This window comes from Montipora foliosa, chromosome 6 (assembly GCF_036669935.1).
Source record: "Montipora foliosa isolate CH-2021 chromosome 6, ASM3666993v2, whole genome shotgun sequence".
Taxonomy (NCBI): domain Eukaryota; kingdom Metazoa; phylum Cnidaria; class Anthozoa; order Scleractinia; family Acroporidae; genus Montipora; species Montipora foliosa.
The window spans coordinates 60,765,196-60,785,108 of record NC_090874.1 but is presented as its reverse complement, the minus strand read 5'-3'; the positions used below and the strand labels follow the sequence as shown (position 1 = coordinate 60,785,108).

Here is a 19,913-nt window from a genome sequence, read left to right as displayed (position 1 = left end):
AAATAATCGTGTTGCACGTGCAGCACGAATTTCCGTGCATTTCTCTGCCGTACTCCACAAAACAACAACGTAAAATCACCAAATTTTAGGTTTTGACGACAACGTGAGCATATAACCACGAAACAGTCATTTTCTGTTTTGACTTTAAAACCGTTCGTAGTCATCCAGTTACTGGATAGTTCGCCTGTATTCTACAAGGTGAACAAGACGGAATAATCGCGAAATACTTGCGATAGCGCTACGTTATATTTTGGACTGCCGTTTTCGTTGCCGTAGCCGTCGTCTTTGCTTAAACTCCCTATTCATTATTTACACTCTTTTCGATTATAGCCTACTATCATGCGCTTTTCTTTCTCGTTTCGCTTTTAAGACTATCGCAGGTTGCTATGTTTACTTCGCAACGGAGACCACTGTCAACGGAGACTAAACAACATGCTCAGGGTCCAGCGGCATAGATAGACCGTGACACGAGTCACGCTACGTCACACTCGAATGAATTAGCTGATGCCCACACTGTTATGAGTTGATTTTTGCCTGAAGATGACTAGATGAGATTGAAAAATCAGAGAGAAAATGTGTGGTATGTATAGTTTCGTTCACAGGCCAATGATTAACTAAAATTAAAATGTCTTTGGGCGCTTTAAATTTAAACGTCGCAAGGATAGCTGTGTCAACACAGGTGACCACAACTCACTATATATCGAAGATATACTCAGCCAGCTTGTCAGCGTAGTTACATCATTATACAAAATTACAAGTTTATTTTGCAAAAAGACACATGTCTGGTGATGATGAGGTTGAACTTACGCTTTCTAGCTTGATTTTCCGCTTTCATTTGCGCGAGTGACACGAGTTGAAATTTGCCGCCATTACGGCAAAATCCGAAAAATTGATTTCCTTCTTCGATTGCCATTCTTAAATTGAACTCAAGATTCAATTATCGTTGAATGGTTGTTTGGAAGCAAATAGATCAAAGATTTTATGACAATATGCAATTTATGGCGCTGTGGAGAATGCAAATTATTCCTATTAGCATCATTTAAATAAAATTTCCCTACGCACGTGTGTGAATGGTCCCATGGTGTAATGGTTAGCACTCTGGACTCTGAATCCAGCGATCCGAGTTCAAATCTCGGTGGGACCTGAAGTAAGGTTTTTTTTTTTTTTTCCTTTCGTTTCCTTTTCGTTTTTTTTTCGTCAGAATAGTGGCTCATCTACTAAGGTTAACCAAATAAGTATAATGTAAAATGCTAAAATCTGTGCCTCGAATATACGTAAGGCTTCTGAAAATTCTCTTTAACTCCAACATTAAACCATTTGTTTTCTCGTACAGCTATATCGAAAAAAGGAATCACGAAGATTTGTCAACGCTAGTGATATACTCTATTTTGTTTGTGTTTTGTTTTTTAAGAGCGTTTAACTTGTGCAATTTCGTTTATCTATTTCAAATAAAAGTTGTCAAGTCCGTACTTATTTGATTTGGAACAATCCCGTTAACTGAAGAATTTTGACGCCAAGATTGTAAGGAATGCGTCCCGAACTATCCTCAAATCATTCAGTCAAATCGTATAACCTGAATTTGCGGCTAATTTTTCTTCTTGTTACAAGCAGGTTACGTTTTCCCAAATCGAAGAGTATTGGTTACTAGGGATTCTCGAAATTTACTATTGTTTTGGTTCATTGCTATTGGTGTGGACCTGGTCCCATGGTGTAATGGTTAGCACTCTGGACTTTGAATCCAGCGATCCGAGTTCAAATCTCGGTGGGACCTTGTCATGTTTTTCTACTTCCCTTTTCTCACATTTTCTTGTTCCTTCAATCTCGACCCCATAGCTCTTCTCTTGACTGAGGGAGAGAAGAGCTCTGGGGAACCCTGAAACGAACTGTCTTCTCATTGGTTTTCGTGAAGAACAATCAAAAGCGTCCCTAATTGGTGCATTCATGTTAGCATGAGGAGTGATCAGACACCGTAAGGTTCAAATAGCCAATTTTTGGCTACAAGAACCCTACGGCACATGTTCTCCTAGATAGAGTTTCCCAGAGCCTTTGTGTCAATCCAAGGCGCTGGGAACGAGAATGCTTGTTCCTTATGAACCTGTGCATACCGAGTCTCGTTTTGAAATCTTCAAGACACATTTCTTATGCCCTGTTATTTGATCTGTTAACATTTCGTAGCTGAAAACTTGGGTGCGCGGAAAACGAAGACCGAAGCGAAGACCCCAGAAAAAATAACATACCAAACAGCGAATAACAAAACACATCATTCATATTTTTTAAAACGATCGATAAGCTATCTATTGTGAATTACGGTAGGGTCTTCGTTTTCCACATACCCAGGCCGGTATGTGGAAAATGAAGACCAAAAACGAAGACCCGCACAAAAATATAAAATGACGAACGGAGAGTAGCCAAACACAACATCCCTAGTGTTTTCTGTGGCCTACGAGTCATCTCAGGCGAATTACTGCAGGGTCTTCGTTTTCCGCACACCCAGGCCGTTATGTGGTAAACGAAGGTCTAAAACGAAGACCCTGCAGTAATTTGCCTGAAATGACTCGTAGACCACAGAAAACACTGGGGATGTTGTGTTTGGCTACTTTGCGTTCGTCGTTTTATATTTTTGTGGGGGTCTTCGTTTTTGGTAATTCACAATAGATAGCTTATCGATCGCTTTAAACAACATGAGTGATGTGTTTTGTTATTTGCTGTTTGGTATGTTATTTTTTTCTGGGGGTCTTCGTTTTCCAGGTCTTCGTTTTCCGCACACCCCTGAAAACTTATAGATTTTAGGGAATAAAATAGCTAAAAAGTACATTTTACGAACTTTCCAATGAACGATCTATTTGTTTCCTGAAAATGTCTGCTATCTATTTGAAATGACAACAGTTACCCCTCGGAAAACGTCAGACTTGTTTTCCTGCTGTTGCGAATCTTGGTTTCTGTTGAGAAATCTACACTGAGAAAACCCGAAAATCTGAGATGGTTTAAATCTCACCTTGAGACATATTCAACCGAAGCGTCTCGTTGGGTGTTACTCACTGCATTAAAGTTACCCTTTGATCAAAAAAGCCACTTCCTTTTTTCCTTCAGATTTTGAAAGTGTGTTTGCTTAACACGTGACTGGCAAAATTTTGAGCTTTGATTTTTATCCAAAGGCCGTTTACTTTGAGTGTAAGTTTTGGATTTTACGGTCCGCCATTACTCACGTTCAAAACTGACCGATTGGACCTCAGACGGTTGGATCCAGGGAAAAGTGACGTCAGAGGCTCACTAGCTTAAAATTTCAGCGTGTGAACGCAGCTTATTATATATGCAAAGCGTGAGTTTAAAAGTCTGAAAGCCCAAAACCTCCGCGCTGCATATTAATTCTGCGGCGTACACACGCTGTGCATTCTTAAACTAGTGAGCCTTTGACGTCATTTTCTCCTCGATCCAGCTCTCTCAAGAACATAATGTTAGTAATGGCGGACCATTAAATAGGAAAATTACAGTTAAAATAAAGAGGTGTCTTTTTGAAATCAAGGCTTAAAACGTGGGTCACTTAGTGTTTTGTTAACATAGTTTTGAAATCCAAAGAAAAATATGAATTGATTTTTTGGTCACAGGGGCACTTTAAGTCTCCTTTGCAAAAGATCTGGAGCGTTTGGATTCATATCGCTTGTGGTTTAGCGTTCTGAGGGAATCGCCATTTCGTAATCATTGCTTATGAGTAGTTGGGTTGTTGCATTAGAGACTCCCACGGGAAATTCTTCATTTAGTTAATTTCTTTTGCGTTCCTTAGTAAAATCAACGGCTACACATCACTAATGAAATAGCTTCCCCATGGGCAAAGGTCGTTTCCCGTTGGGGACGTGGCAAACAAAAGCGCATCTTATTATATGCCACCACGAAACTTCACTCACTATTGAGTTACTCGAAGAAACATACATGGAATGGAGTAACTTGGGAGTTATTGACTGGCATACTTCATTTGATATTTTTAGAACACGTTGCATCAAGGTTGTTTGCAAGGTTTGTCCCTTACCTTTCCTTCCACGGTGGCTGGGTGTTCCTGTTGGTTCACTATGAGCAATATTCTGTTAACCTGACTGCAAAAACATCTCGAGTGGATAGAACGGGCAATATTCGAGACAAGAACCGTGGATGGCACGTCAGATACTGTAAGTTGAAGTATGTTGCATTGGTTTGCATGAGAGAATTCCTGCTGCTTTTATGCATGGTATTCTCTCGATTTTGTTCGACATTTATCAGTGTTATTTTTCTTCAATGCAAAGTCATCGAAAGGGGCATATACATTAACGTTTATTGTTTTGGTAAATTTCCTGAGCGGTCTGTACAGTTGGAAAACGCAGTTAGCGCATTAAGACTTTATTGTCGGTGTACATGTGCAATCTCTACCCCAGAGCGCTTGCTCTTCTCTTTTTTGCGCATGACTGAGAGAGAAGAGCTCTGGGGAACCCTGAGACAAAGTCTCATTGGTTTTCGTGTAGAACAATGAAAAGCGTCTCTGATTGGTGCATTCATGTTAGCACGAGGAGCGAGCAGGAGCCGTAAGGTTCAAATTGCCAATTTTTGGCTATAAGAACCCTACGGCGGATGTTCTCCTACATAGAGTTTCCCAGAGGGTCGGGTTATGCGCAGACATAAGATCCGAGGCTCTGGTGACGAAAATGTGTCGGTGTAGAGAAGATGTCCGTTGACAGACATTGCGCTAGCAAATTCAACAAATGCATGCGCCAACAAATAAAACAAAAGAAGCCAATGTTGCTCTGGCTAGCGCATTTGCGGCGCCGGACTAAGTGGAGTCCGTAATATTTTTGCTTTTTGCTTTAAACAGCTGTGATTTTTTACTAAACTTTAAATTGTTGATTTCTATGAAATAAATAATGGCGCTTTTTCGAGAAAATAAATCCAAGCTGTTTGAAGCATAAGTGTTTTAAGAATATAGTTTTTACATTTATGAACATTCTGTCACTGAATTACCCATTAGGGTCAGTCGCGCCTTTTGGATTTTCTTACAAGTGTACCAAGGGTGAAAAGTTTGAATTAGCGGGCCATTTTTGCGATGGTACTCTTATATTGCTGTAATGAGTCCATGTTAGTGGTAGGACAAGTTTGCTGGAAAGGTCAGAATGAAGCCTGCGAATTAACTCGCTCTTTACGGCGTTATTCGGAGAGTGATAGTTTCAATTTGCGCTTATAACATAAGTGTCAATATGTGTAGCTTTTTTACAGACTAATTGGGGACACTGTAAAAGCTAAGGAATTGGGTTGAGAACGATGCCTCTCGAGCTCGCGTCAAAGTCAGTTAGTTCTCAAGAGAGATGGGGGCTTTTGTCGCCGCGCAAATCTCACTCTTACAATCATCTAGAGTCAGTATGCAGACTGAACGAAATGCAACAACGGCAAGGCTTGTTCATTTGAAACAAGCCGTGTTTTTTGTCGCCCCGCAAATCTCACTCTTACAAGCATCTAGAGTCAGTATGCAGACTTAGAGAATCGAAACAACAAAAAGTCTTGTTCAGTTGAAACAAGCTTACATTCTCCCTGCATGAAACTTTTGCGAAGACACATTTTGCAGACACACCGAATAAAAGGAAGTTATGACAAGGAATGGAAAAATGGAGGCAAGAAAATAATGGCAACAGGAACAACAGTTACAACAATCTTTATTTTCATTAAATAATTAGGGAATTATAAGACTTATAAGCGACACTATATTAACGCAAACGCCGGCCAATTTTAAAACAGTTTTGTGGGGGGGGGGGGGGGGGCAGGGGGCGGGGGCCAAATGGCTTCACAAAGTATCTCTTGGTGTGACGGGAACTTATTTCCGCACGATGCATAAGTTACAATTTTTATTAGTCTTTCGTAAGTAGACAAACAAAGGGGAGAAAGCCCGTAAAATTGGTGTCAGTGTAATATCTTGTTCAAAATCCCGTTAAGATGAACAGAGGCATCGAGTGTAGATAAACTCTGGGCACCTGCAAAGAAAATTATTTCAAACTTGAATTGCAATGAGGTGCCACAGTTTTTCTTTAATTACGACCTCTTCATTATAGAGACTTTTTGAGCCTCACACTTCCGCAAAAAAGCCAAAGCCGCATTTCAAGGTGAGTTGGTTTGTCCACCGACTGGACTTTGGAAAGTCTTTTTGTTTCCTTTTAATCTCCCCGTCATAACTGAGGGAGCATTCCTGGGCATCCTTTCATTTGTTGATCAATGGACCTTATTGGAGTTGAACAGACTTAACTATTAGAAGGTAACGTGGAGTGCTAGTTTTCTACCCATATGAACCATGTGAGCGTTAGCCATACTGATGGAAATGGGCCCACACAAGGACAGAGAAAAACTCTGACCAGGGTGGGAATTGAACCCACGACCTTCGAGTTAGATCACCGCTGCTCTACCGACTGAGGTTGAACCTGCAGGCACATTTTCTTTTGTTTAAAACTACATGCAAAAGAGGTTTAAGGGTCAATTCAATAGAAAATGACCCCTTAGCCTCGTTTATGTGACAAAACCGCTGATAACTCCGAGAAGGGCTATTGTGTACGCCTCCATGCACGAAACCCTAAGGAACTACAAGACAACTCATACAACACGGCTCGCGCACTTTTGTGCTGATCTTTCATATTCTTTGGCTAACATGGCGCAATGGTGACGGCACACGCCTCCCACCAATGTAGTCCGGGTTCGATTCCCAGCTCGGCGTCGGATGTGGGTCGAGTTTGTTGGTTCTTTACTCTGCTTCGAAAGGTTTTTCTCCGGGTACTCCGGTTTTCTCTCTCATTAAAAAAAAACAATATTTGATTTGATTTGAGTCAAGTTGATTTCGTTTCTCTCTCCATTGTACCCAATTAGTGCCTCAGTGCTAGAGGACTTGACACTTAAATAGAGCTCCTTAATTTTATGTTTGTTAAGAAACTTTAAATCTTCCTCTACCTATTTCTCCCTCCTCAGTGATCTTCCCTCCGATATTAAGAGTTATGCCCCTAAATTATTTATCGTTTGACGTGCACACCATTTTGCTGTCATAGTAGCACTACTACTATGATTAAATGCCCTGGTCCGTCCAAACAGATATTTTGTGTGCAAGGTAATTACGATGCATTCGGAGAAACAACAAAACGAACTCAGTCTGTTTCGTTAGTTCAATTGTGTTTTGGCTCTGTTGTGAGGTTCAATCATTTGTATACCATCACTGCGCCATAAATTTTGTTAACTTTAAAAACCATCAGTTCAGATTATCACCATACTCCTCTAAATCCCTAAGCAACATAAAAGCTAGACTTACCACAAGTTTTGGCAGCAGGCCGCGCAATCGTGTGGCTGAGCTGGATTTCGCTTCAGTATCTGCGTGCCAAACTTCTCACCTCGCTCGCCCTTCTCATACTGAGGAAAAGGATTTTCGTAAAACGGATGCGGATTCCCTTTGTGGGAGAAAAGTTAATCAAAACATTTTAGGAAAGCGATTACGCGATGAAAATTTTAACACTTTTCTGCCGCGTGGGGTGATTGTCAAAAACTGAAACAGAGATCTTTTAAAATCCTAGGAAAGTCAAAACGTTTATACATGTAGTCTCCCTGTTAGCTACCAAACTCAACCTTGAACCTATGAACATATCATTTTGTTAATGAGCTATTGATTATTTTTTAACATGGTTGCATAAAATTCATGTTCCTCGTTTTCACTAGTTTTGCTAGAGAGCTCTCCCATCGACGAAAAAGACGCCTCAATCATACCTTCGGTCTTTAAAGGTGGCGCTGACGAAGCTAACGCGATTGTTACACTCAGAATGAAACAGCACCAAAAATTATTGATCTTCATGATTCGCAGAGTTTGCTCACACTATAACCGGAGATAACATGATTTTGGTCTGCCTCATATAGCTTATTAAACAAAGAATTCCTCATTCTCTTTTGCAATTAGCTACTTAATGTGTTAATGGCCGGAAGAGGGCTTGACTAAGTGCGTCAAGAAAGTGATTGCGGAGACCTTGAAGAGGTTGAAAGCATTTAAGTGTCATGTGACTTACATCTTTGATCATCAAAACTTCCATGACAGCCCTTTTTAATTAAATCAATTCCTGTGAATGTGTGGACAATGAAACTAGACTGTCATTAAACAAGGAACATAGTAGCAGGTGCTGTCGTTACTCGATATTTGTGAGTTATTTAATGGATTGGCTGGCTTAAATGTCCCCCCTCGATCTGTTACTGGCGACGCACGTCTTCAACTGGTCATTTTTCCTCTGAGTAACTTCAAGTCACAATCTATTTCTTAAAGCAGCAGCAATGGAGAAAGAAATGTTTTGAAATTACCTTACGAGCCACAAGTTTGTTCGATGGGTATAAACGTTCACATAACAAAAAAATATTTCGAGGTGAAAAAGACATTCACGAGTCTGGTTTTCACTCTGTGAGAAATTCGAGAATCCTTTTGAAGGATAATTCATTTTTTGTACATCATCTGGTGCCAGTTAATAAGTATTTGAAACTTGTAACTAGAGTATGAAAAGAGCAACATCCTTTTAAATTGTTAACCATATGCGGCTTATGTTGTTATGGCGGAAGATATCCGTTTGTGTACTGTTGGTGCACAGCCTAATTCAAACGCTTGTATTCTGTGAATATTGCACTCAAGGAGATTGATTAATGTCAAAGGAAGAAGATAAAAACAGCACGAAATGGAAGAGGCCGGTATATGTAATTAGGTAGCAGGTGGAGATATAACGCAATTCCATTTTGGTTGAATTTCCGTAGGATTGTAACCCAAGTAGTATGCAATTATAAAGCAAAAAACGAAATTTCCATTTCAAAGAAGGCGTGCTGTAGACTCCTTGCGTTTCAAGAAAACAGCTAGTAATTCAGCTCTAGTTATGATTCTTGAATGCTTACCTTTAAAATATGTTAAGCGCTGAATAAAGGCTAGCCCACTGTCATTTAACCCACAGCAGTGCAGGTGTTACAGTTTTCTCTCTTTTTTTAACTTTCATGAATGAAAAAAGCCGCTCATGAATGAAAAAAGGAAAAAAATTATAAAATTATTTCCTTACAGATTTTATTTGTTGATTTCCGTCTTTTTGAACCTCAAAAGAAAAAAGGTACATTTCCTAAGGGTAATGAATTTATTGTGCTCTCTTTGTTAGTCAAGAAAAGTGGTGTAGCCGTTATGAGTGGTTTTTTTTTAATTTAGGAAACTGTATTTTTGTCACCATAGAGGAAGTTGGCCTTTAGTATTAAAGCCCTACTTCTGATGCATTATATTAAAGCTTTGTCCGAAATTCAAGTTTATGAGACGGTCCGACAAGATCTTCATTTAAAGTGTTCTTTTTAGTCTTTATGGGAATTCTGAAAGTTAGCCCGGATACACATTCATGACTTTCTTGGGAAATCGGAGTAGTAGTTTCTTTCGACACTTGTGTTTCTTCAAAGGAAATTATGCGTTTTCCAATTAAACGCATTTCATTAGCTCTCTTCAACCAAAATGCTGAGTTTATGTTCTTTAAACCTAATTTTTTTGAGGAGTCGTCTGTTTCCTCAACAAGTCGTCGCTTTTTGTTATTAGGAAGAATTCGTAGTTTGTATTTTGCAAGGGATACTCCATGTAGGGCTGGGTTTCGGTTAAGACGTTCTTTCGCCCAACGGTAAAAATTTGTGCTTTTTTTGCAAACGTAACACATGTTCAATAACAAGAGAAACTCACACAACTTCACAATGTGTTTATTTTATAGCGTTTTTGAAGGCCACGCAAAACGACCTCTTTGTCCTATGGTCTAGGACCTTTGTAGACAAAATCTTGATGCATTCACTGAGGAGCCAAATACTTAATTTACATTGTATCATAAGTCAAAATAAAATATGCACATACCGCAGCTAGATCCTAAATTCGTCATATATAAGATATTTTCTTTCCTGGAAAGTTGTATGAGAACAGAATGCCACCAATCCGTTACAGACAGTTGGTAAAAATTAAACACTGCGACCCAAATGGCACACTCCACTGCGACGTAGATAGCCGCATTGATAGTTTGCTAAAAGAACCCAGTTTAGCAATGAGGATTTGTTTTTATGATTTGAGTTTACCAAGTGCGAAGCATGAGGTTTGACTTTGCGTTCAAAACACGCATATCTCAATTTGCAAACCACATTCTGTTGAAAGATGTAACAATGGTGCACTCTAAGCTATGCATCGAATGATTTGAAATTTCACTCGTTCTATTATTCGTAGAGCATGTCCGCATTAAACTCGAATTTAATTTTGAAGTAAAGTCATTCATTCTTTCTTGGAGGATTTCAAAGATCGTTTTCCAACTTTGCAACATGGTTTTGGGCACACAGCAGGACATGCTGGAACGCTTCCACAGATTGGTGGACAAGGTGGACTCATTGGTGGACTCATTGGTGGTGCCATGGGTGGTGCCATAGGTGGTGCCATGGGTGGCATCATAGGAGGCTGCTGAGGAACCTGGATTTGAATGGCTGGCAGTTTGATTGTCATTGGCTTAGGTGGCTCTGGCTTGGTTGGTGGTTTGGCACATGGATTCGCCGGTCCACACGGCATTGGCACTGGCATGGGGGGCATAGGCATCGGAGGAGGTTGTGGTGCCATGGGCATAGGCATTGGCATGGGCATAGGCATAGGCATTGGCATTGGTGGTGCACATGGGTTTAGCGGGGTCGGGGCGCATGGCTTAGGGGCAGTGCTCTTTGATTTGGTGCTGCCTGCTTTTGGAGGAGATGATGGTGGGCATGGAGGCTTGAATGGTACACCACAAAGCGGTGGAAATGGCATTGGTGGTGGAGGCATGGGAACTGGGGGCGGTGCTGGAAGCGTGATCATGCTGCATGACGGATAGGTGCATCCCTGGAGGTTAACCATTTTTGGTTTTTTCGCTTTTCCCGCTGGTTTCTTGGTTGGAGGTGGAGGCGGTGGTGGTGGTGGCGGAGGAGGTGGTGCAGGGAGACAAGGGTTAAAAGGAGTTGGAACACACGGGGGCGGCATCTGTAAAAACAAAGATCATTCAACTTTACTCAATTAAACACACGGTACATACAGTGTATGTCAAACTAGTTTACATTAGCATTGCTATATCGGCCTTTTTCTCGCTTCCATAGTTTGTATCAGAAGCGGATTCTATCTTTTTCCCATTTTTGGAATCATCTCAACGCCTTTCCTTCCTTGTCAATGCCTTCGATATATTTGAATAACGGTTTTCAACTTCCGTATTGTGTTAACTTACCATAGGCATCATAGGCGGAGGCATCATAGGCGGAGGCATCATAGGCGGAGGCATCATTGGCGGAGGCATCATTGGCTGAGGCATGGGCATAGGCAATGGCTGAGGAGCTGGAGGAATCATCATAGGTGGAGGGCATGGGGGAAGAGGACAGCCGGCCCGTGGAACTGGCAATACAGCACGAGACACTGGTCTTGCAGCTACCAGCCTTGGCGTGATACGCCTAAATGGTTGAAGAGGATACCTAAATGTAACAGGTCTGCGGATAAATCTGTTGACAGCAAGAGGCTTAGCGATAACATTTGATCGACACCAGTTGTTCGCCAGAGTTGGAACACAGGGTGGAGGTGGCGGTGGCGGAAGTTGAGGGTACACTGGCGGTTGAAACAGGGGTGCTGGTGCACAAGTGGTGGTAGGAGATGGGACGCATTTTGGAGGTGGTCGCTTGGCCTGCACTTTTGTTGGTGATGGAGCTTGGGTAGGAGCGGGAGGTTGGGGTGGTGGGCAGGGATTCATTGGCGAAGGCACGCATGGTGGCGGAGGGGGTGGTGGTGAATAGCAGCAGCTGGGTGCACAACTTGATATGCACGACGTTGAGCAGATAGGAGGGCACGGTATTGTTGTCGTGAAGGTACCTTAAAAAGGAATAGACTCAATTCAGTATCTCTTGCACTCCTTATTTCTACATTTTCATGTTATCGTCATCTTCTTGAATCGTTTCGCGAAATTAGGAAAACTATGCAATAGTCGTATTATCAATTGATACCTGTTTGTCTTTGTTCGACTTGTTTCTACCAATTTAGGTATTTACCGGAGATTGAAACAAGGCGAAGGTTCGTAGTCTTGTCCAAGTAGTGAGAGCTGTTTTAGCTAAATGTGTGACAGGGAGTTTCTTGTTGTTAAGACGGTGCGAACTTGTTAGTCAGGAGTGGCTTGTTTTTTTTCCATCCGAAAGCGTTCTTTTGGAACTTAACGTTTTTAAATTTTTACATCCGTACTTGGCGCCGTGGGTTTCGGACCCTGTTCAGATACAAGGAAGAATGGGCGAACGAGAGACAAATCGGTAATGACGTTCACAATACCTGGAGGTGCAATGGTGATGGCTTTGAGGGTAATCAGTTCGTTCATTGGTGATGGCAGCTTGTTGCCATTGGCTCGGAGATACTTCTGAATTGGTGAAGTCGGGTCAATTGGGAGGCCACTTGGTCCGAAGGTGAAGGCTAGTTTTACCGTTACCTTTGCTTTTGGCCTGAAAATAAGTAACATTGTTTAATACAACAGCAGAAGTTGTTAACAAAGAAAGCGAATTATCTGTATCATCAGTACATTTGTAAGTTAGAACCAATTCTGAAGTAAGATTACACGACGCCAACCTTCAACCTTTAGCCGATTGGCAAAAGTATAAAGCACGCGGTCAAAAACAATTTCCCGAGGAAAGTTGATCAGTTCAGCTTCATAAATGACTGAAAAATTCTTACTTTGTGGTTGGAACCTTCGTTGTAGGTTTTGATGGAGTAGTCACACCTCCAGACGGCTTTGGCTTGGGAGGAGTGGTAGGTGCAGGGGTGACTTTGATGGGCGTCACCTGGCGTTTGCCAAGATAGGTGTAGACTGCCGGTGCTGGAGCTGGCTGAGGCGGTAAGCCATTGCTAAGTAGAAAGGAAAATACCTCGTAATCATAATGTAAGCATATTCCTCCTCCGAAAGAAAACAAAAAGCTTCAAAAGTTCGTCGTTTGTCGTACACAGTTTTGAAAGACTTGCGCCTAGGTATATAAGTAGGATTGTTTACTTTCGTAGCTAAGTTTCAAGTTTTAAGGGTAGTTGTTTGACACAAGCATCGCGTGTTTATGTGTATTTCAAATCCCTCCATAGTGCCGATGTGGATGTTCTGTGTTTCATATGTGATATAGTGGAATCATGAGTATTCTTGCCAAACCTTATGGACTGAATGGAGACTGCCTTGAGAACTTTGACTCCTGCCTTCTTATACACTTCCATAACCTAAGGATCGAACACGAAAGAAATCATGAGCCTGGTTTTCAGTTGGCCCTATTCCCCTAAAAATCTTTGATGAATTAGGCAAGAAAAGAGAATATAGGAAGCAGGAATGGCGCGGTGGTGAGGGCATTCGCCTCCCACCAAGTTGGCAGGAGTTCGATTCCCGAACTTGGCTTCACATGTGGACTAAGATTGTTGGTTGTCTACTCTGCTCCGAGAGTTTTTCCCCGGGTCCTCCGGTCTTCGCCTTTCCTCAAAAACCAACCCACGATTTTAGATGCTTTGATTTGATTTGATTTGTGTACAGCAGTGTCACCAATTAGTGCCCCAGCGCTAATTGGCCTTGTGGGCGAAGGGTCTAATTGTTTTAGTACTTCAAACGAAGTGGCGACGGGTCTAATTGTTTTAGTATCACCCAACTAGTCGGACAGAAAAGGCAATAATAAAGTTAGCAGATGCAAGTTGAAGAGATATTTATTTGGGAATAAAAGGAAAGAAAGCGTCACGCTTTTCGCTACTCAAGGACTATTACTAATAGTCCTCTAGTAGCGTAGCCAATCAATATGCAGGATTTTGCATTAGTCCACTAGTTGGGTGATACTAAATACAATTGACACTTAAAGAAAGTTGCTTGTTATTATTAGTAGTTTGACTGATAAAAGAAATGCTGTTGTGGCTCTAAACATCTATTCTCATTGGAGTTACATACCTAAACCTGAGAAGTTAAGCCTTTCATGAACTTTACATCAGAAAGCCTAGTAAGCGGCTCATCATCAGGCCCTAGTTGTTCAAAAGCCGATTAACGCTAATCCCAGATTAACTATTAACCAAGGAGTTTTTTTCTCCACTCCCAAATGCTGTTCAATGCTGATATTCGGCAAAACGTTACATTAGAAGAAGTCAATCTTGAAAAAAGATAAGCAAAATAAACTTTCTCTAAAAAGCTGAAAACGTGAAACAGAAGTTTACGCTAATCCTAGATTAAGTGAATCGGCTTTCGAACAACCGGGACCAGCTGGGTACCTACCGCCTTTTGGAATTTTGCGGCAAGCTGTTGATAGGCGAGAGAACCCTTGTTGCTGAAGTCATCTAGCCACACCATAGATTCCACTATAAGCTCAAAAATGTAGGTGATGTCGCCTGTAAAAAAATCACGATCACGATATTGGTCCATGTTGGTTTGCATTATGAATCGGTACGTTTCAAACGAAGTGGCGGTGCTTCGTCGTTGGGATTGAAACACGGACGTTTGGTTTTATCTATCGCTCGAAAAATCAGCTCGCAATTCTTTCTTACGGTGGTTAGAGCAGTTTTCAAATGACTGTCGATAGTAATTACGCGATTGCAATTGCTACGCTTGGTGATTGGTTTAAAAAGCTCGCGCCAGTGAATCAACTAATGAGAAGGAAAGGCAAAACCAATCGCGACTTGCACGCGCGATTTTTCCCGCGCTTTTGCTACGAATTTAGATTGGATCATTGCACTGTTTGCTCCTGCTGTGATTGGTCGATTTAATTACTTTGGTATTTGTTTTACTACACTCTACTACTGGTATTTGTTTTACGACTGCTCTAATTTATAGACTCGTTTCCTAAAACCAAATTTCGTTGCTATTTTAACCTGATATGAAGGAACAAGGAAAGCATCCTTACCCCGATCTCACAATAGTGGCTTAATTGCATAATGAATATGTGAAGCATTTCTTATGATCCCTCCAGCCAGTAATTGTGAATCGTTAATTTAAGTCTCCATGTAACAGAGACCTCAGCAATCAGTCTCTGTACTCATTTTAGTCAAAGTCAAACGAGAGACAACAAGCCGTTTTTCGATTGTGCCTGACTATTTGCTGTTATTTTTTAAGCATGCACAATCGAGAAGATGAGGGCTCGGCTCTAGTTTGATCATAACGCTTTTTTCCGAAATGTCTTACCTTCCAAGGGCTTTTTGCACACATACGTGCTGGGTGTGGTGCAAGGGTAGTCAGCCATAGTTCCGTACTTGGCCATGTTATCGAAACCAACACAATTGTGGTTCTTTCCCTTGGGTCGTCCTGATTCCCAGTCCATAAACCTGATTTGTGATCCGTCAACAGACATATACATACTCTCTGCCAAACGATCATTGAACCCTAACCAGGTGAATCCTTTCTGGTCTTTCAATAGTCCCTGTTTAAAGAAATCATTTTCTCCCCTGCCCATAATTGCAGGCAATACTGCCAGTTCCTTGATGCATTCCGCGTTTGCATTCATCCAGGTTTGATTATCTTTGTGAAATTTGTAGCAAGTGCCACCGTAATCAGTGAAGCCACTCGGGCATTTAGCTGCGGGAAACAATAAACCAATCAAATGATCAATCGGTCGATCAATCAATCAATCAATCAATCAATTAATCAATCAATTAGTCAATCAATCAGTTATCCGATGAATAGATCATCAATAAAGAATCGACAGTCAATCAATTAAGGTCATGCTAGTCAATCCTTTGGTGAATCAATTATTTGATCATTAATATTAGCTGAGTGAGTTTTTAGACTAAATTGACTCAGAATCAAATGAGAGATCTCCGATATCTTCTAAACTTCGTTCTATAACAGTTCTCGAAGATCCTCCTTGTAGTAATGGCATTTCATAGTATATCGCAATTCAACTATTGTGGCTCAGAAGAGGCAAAAATCGAAATGAGCACAGGTTGTGTAAATAACAAACTGTTTAACATGGTTAACAAAAAAAGTTACCTCCAGCCACGGATGTGAACGAATCTAAAAAAAAAAAATAAGAACAAAATAAGTAAAAAGCAAACGGATGAAGAAAAGTACCCCTATTCATTGTTACATTAGTTTGAGCTTATCGGTCTTTAAATTCACCCTTACTGTAGCAAAAGTTAAATTGCAAGGGGTCCAGAGCAAGTCGTAATAAATATGCAACCAAAATGATCATTACAAACTGTTCTCTTAGGGTGATAGAGGAACGCAATAATGCCCCTATTTGCACTAGGGGAAAAGGCCTGTCCACTGGACAAATCATTATTCAGTGAATGACGTCAGAGAATAGTCGGTTGTGGTTGCACCAATCAGGTAGATGTTAATTTATCCAGTGGGCAGAGCTATCCATTTACTGGGTCTATCCTCCCTCTGGAGCTAGCCACCTTTTCAACAACGGAGTCCGGACGTTAGGTGGGGCAATTGATAACTGTTAGACAGGTTGCGCCTTAATGTTGGCTCGGCGGAAGGCAAACGCGTTCAATCAGTGCCGCTTACTGCAAATATGGAGCACAGAAATATGCTTTTGCTGCTTAACTTCGATGATCTTCAACTCCCTTATTTTAATTTCGGCAGTTCAAGTATACAGTAGGAAGAATTTAATACATTCCATCATTCAAATATTATCCATAAAGCGGTCTTTAATTTCCTCACCAGTGTATCCTTTTACGCTGTCCTTCAAGTTGGGACCCGGGCCCGGGTCTAACAGTATAGAAACAAAGTATCTTCCAGAAGATCTTCCAGATCCAGAAGATCCCCTCCTGACCGATATTCCGTAATGCGTTGCATTTTTGTTGACGGCGATGACAAAGAATTTATTGTTGTCCTTGATTGCGGGTTTTGACCAATCGTAATCCTGCATCTGTCTAAACCAGAAAGCCAAGCATTCTCTGGCTACTTTGTCTGAGCTTGTCAATTTTATGCATTGCAGTTGTCCATGCATAATGTTGGGATTACTTTTGATTTGACCGGTTCTCTGCATCGCATCATTAGCGATTTTAGCTCCAGCATCAAGTGTATTTTTGCGGATAACGGGACCAGCGCCCATCAAACGACGCATGTCATTCAATAATTCACCAATCGCTTCCTCTAACTGAGCTGCAAGAGAAAAAGATCGAATTGCTTATAGCGGTGTTCCTGAATTAATAGGTAAAGAAACGAACTATGAGCAGTCAGGCCAGGCGCACACACATAAATCAGGCAGCTATAACTGACGACTTCATTGGTCGATCAATGAATTAATTAGTATCTAAGTCAGGCAGCGAGTCTATCGATCATTGTCAAATCAATCAAACGAGCCACTGGTCATCATTGTTTGAATTGTATAAGTGTATATGTTACACTTCACAAACATCTATATACGTCTCCGTTTCTTTTAGTGTCAAGGTCAAGTGTCCTTCTACTTTATTTTCGGGGCTTCATTACATCATCTGTTGTCCTAAGAATGCACGACTAAAGAAATATCGACAGGGGAAAAAAGGCAAAGAATACGTCGCGTTTTTCGCTTTCTCCAATCGTCCCCTTAAACGTGGAATTCACATTATACTACCTGAAAATTTATACACCCCTTGCTTGAATTTTCTTCCACCTTGAACTCTCTATACATTGTAATTGATCCTGAATTTTCTTTAACAAGTCGGAGACCGTCTCGGCCTTACTAAGCTAAGTTATCCCATATGTTGTAACCAAATTTCACCTTCCCGTTCTTACTACTCGGTATACCAAATATATTTCTGACTCTTTCTGTCTATCTTTGAACCGTTACTACTTACCATCGGTTAGTGGAGTTGCAGTTGGCCTTGTTGTCGGCTTGGTGGGTGCCACCGCGTTTAGTCGAAGACCTTCGTCCAGGTTCTCATCTTCATCGTCGTCGTCATCGTCAGTAAGCCAGTCGTTGTTGTTCTTTGACGACGAATCGGACAAAGACGATGGAGCAGCTGTTTCGTCATTGCTGTCAGGAAATCCTGCCAATAAAGACAAATTTTCAAGTCAGTAATATTTGGAGTTTTTTCAAGCCCTCATGTAAAGGCTTTTTCAAGAGTAGACCCTCCTTCTTCGTTTGTTATGTAAAAATTGGAACGTTGTAACTTGAACCTAAGGAGCCCTAGTCGAGTTGTATAACAACGGAGTTTATGAAAGGGAATAAACCAGTGCCAATAAGACATAGCCAATTAAAAAAAATGAACAAACCGTCTGAGAGAGGTGATGCTGTTGGTGATAGGTAGTCGTTATCTGTTTAAAGCAAAAAAAAGATCTTCAAATGTCAAATGGCTGCGAAAAGTGATTGGAGATGCTATTATCGTGATAGATGATCAAGTGCTATTTCCAGTGTCGAGAATTTTTGCCTTTTTACAGATGAGTCCGGGACAATTGACTGGAAAATCTCTACCGTACCTGTAAACGATTCAGGACTTTCATAACGAACCATTTAATTGCAATATTAAATCTTCTATGAAAACGGGACGAATTTACGATTATCATAGTCATAATTGGGTCACCAGTTTGACAAGAAGAAGCACGATTTTTGCTCGGTATTGTATTTATAAGTATTTGACGATTATTACAGAGGAGACAGAGACATTGCAGGCCTATTACGTTGTGTTTAAGCTGTGCAAATAAAAAGCAAGTGATTTAATTAACGGTGACTGAACGGTAAATGCCAACACACAATTGGACAATCAATTTTGAATGATAATAAAGAGAAAGACCTCACCTTTAGCGTTTACAAGGAGACAAAAAGCTATTAGAGAAATTCCTAACAACCCCCTCATATCGGTCTGCTAGGTTTTCCAAACCTGGAAGATTAAAAACATCGCAAAAAAGAAAGTGTTAAGGTATCAAGACCTCTTTTCAGTAATGTTTTTTGGGAATTCCAGTTCCTCTATTTTTTCTTTAAATGGAAGGAAAAAAAGAAAAGAAAAAATGAAGTTCTAATTGAGTTCAAAAGAAACTAAAAGAAAGAAAAAGAAAGTAGTAAATTTTCCGTGCCCTTTAGAGAGATGATCAGAAATCTATATCCGATAAAATGTACGGATTTTAAACTGGAACTCAGCAACTTTTTTATGCTCTTTATACAAGAGGCAAATTGATCGCATGAGATTTATCTTAATTTGTGCAGGATAAGTAAATGACACAAAAAACGGTGAGGCGGGATTCAGAAAAGTCCTTGACAAAGAGAGAAAAATATTGAAATAGATATATCCAGAGTTTCCTCTTTTATGTTGCAAAACCAATAACAAATGACAAGTAAATCACTTGCTTTAATGAAGTGCAAAGTCGTTACGTACCCGGTATTTTGTAATGGGAGATTGACTCTAAGTTCCACCAAACGACTTATCAGAAACACTTTGTATCTATACTCAAAACATAGTTTATGTTTAACTGACTTCCTATTCCTTTAGAAATGGATTCACAATGAGATTCCCACTTAAAATATTGCAGTATTATACTTCACCTTAATCTGCAAATATCCCTTGTAAATCAAAAAGCACTATTCCTACCATGAAGGAGACAGGTCAATTGGTATTACATATTGCACGGGTCATTTCAGATATAATCACTAGATTAATAAACATGACAGGTGGGACAAATACCAGGTATTTACTAAATTTGATAGTGATACCAACTTTTGTCATCTCGGAAGTGCAATGAGATAGCCCCTTCTTTCTAAAAGGAATTCCATCTATGACTTTCAGCTTTCTTTTTGTGGCATAAATATGAGAATTGAAATTATACCGTTTGCGAGAAAGCGAAGAAGTGACATTATGTCATGCAGTTAAATGACCATATCATGACGGAATGCTCAGTTTGATAACAATGTTAAGAGTGTTGCAAGAAACGTCTACATTGCAAGAATAAACTGAAAACGGTTGCATTATCTCAAAATAGACTTCGGTTTAAAAAGCTAGGTAA

At 40.6% G+C, this 19,913-nt stretch overlaps 1 protein-coding gene, 2 long non-coding RNA genes and 2 other non-coding genes across 5 annotated transcripts in view; 3 read left to right on the top strand and 2 right to left on the bottom strand.

The window, feature by feature from the left end:
• The first annotated feature begins 456 nt into the window (after positions 1 to 456).
• LOC138006107 (uncharacterized) overlaps positions 457 to 19,913 on the top strand; it is a 45,553-nt gene continuing 26,096 nt past the window's right edge. Inside the window, exons 1-2 of the long non-coding RNA XR_011123847.1 lie at positions 457 to 580; positions 3,984 to 4,160. This is a non-coding gene — a long non-coding RNA (uncharacterized lncRNA). The remainder of the gene's footprint in view (positions 581 to 3,983; positions 4,161 to 19,913) is intronic.
• Trnaq-cug (transfer RNA glutamine (anticodon CUG)) lies at positions 1,073 to 1,144 on the top strand. The gene has a single exon. It is a non-coding gene; the product is annotated as a tRNA-Gln (tRNA).
• Trnaq-uug (transfer RNA glutamine (anticodon UUG)) lies at positions 1,700 to 1,771 on the top strand. The gene has a single exon. It is a non-coding gene; the product is annotated as a tRNA-Gln (tRNA).
• Positions 5,846 to 7,904, bottom strand: LOC138006105 (uncharacterized). The gene is made up of 3 exons (XR_011123846.1): positions 7,747 to 7,904; positions 7,298 to 7,433; positions 5,846 to 5,984 (listed from the first exon to the last, which is right to left on the bottom strand). It is a non-coding gene; the product is annotated as an uncharacterized lncRNA (long non-coding RNA).
• Positions 9,759 to 19,913, bottom strand: part of LOC138006106 (proteoglycan 4-like) — a 10,759-nt gene continuing 604 nt past the window's right edge. Inside the window, exons 2-14 of the mRNA XM_068852273.1 lie at positions 19,456 to 19,497; positions 18,715 to 18,796; positions 18,192 to 18,233; positions 17,774 to 17,965; positions 16,656 to 17,099; positions 15,978 to 16,001; positions 15,174 to 15,563; positions 14,271 to 14,383; positions 13,182 to 13,246; positions 12,722 to 12,892; positions 12,326 to 12,492; positions 11,247 to 11,878; positions 9,759 to 11,008 (exon numbers count right to left, since the gene is read on the bottom strand). Coding sequence (XP_068708374.1) covers positions 10,280 to 11,008; positions 11,247 to 11,878; positions 12,326 to 12,492; positions 12,722 to 12,892; positions 13,182 to 13,246; positions 14,271 to 14,383; positions 15,174 to 15,563; positions 15,978 to 16,001; positions 16,656 to 17,099; positions 17,774 to 17,965; positions 18,192 to 18,233; positions 18,715 to 18,772 — 3,027 coding nt within the window. The 5' untranslated portion in view covers positions 18,773 to 18,796; positions 19,456 to 19,497 and the 3' untranslated portion in view covers positions 9,759 to 10,279. The remainder of the gene's footprint in view (positions 11,009 to 11,246; positions 11,879 to 12,325; positions 12,493 to 12,721; positions 12,893 to 13,181; positions 13,247 to 14,270; positions 14,384 to 15,173; positions 15,564 to 15,977; positions 16,002 to 16,655; positions 17,100 to 17,773; positions 17,966 to 18,191; positions 18,234 to 18,714; positions 18,797 to 19,455; positions 19,498 to 19,913) is intronic.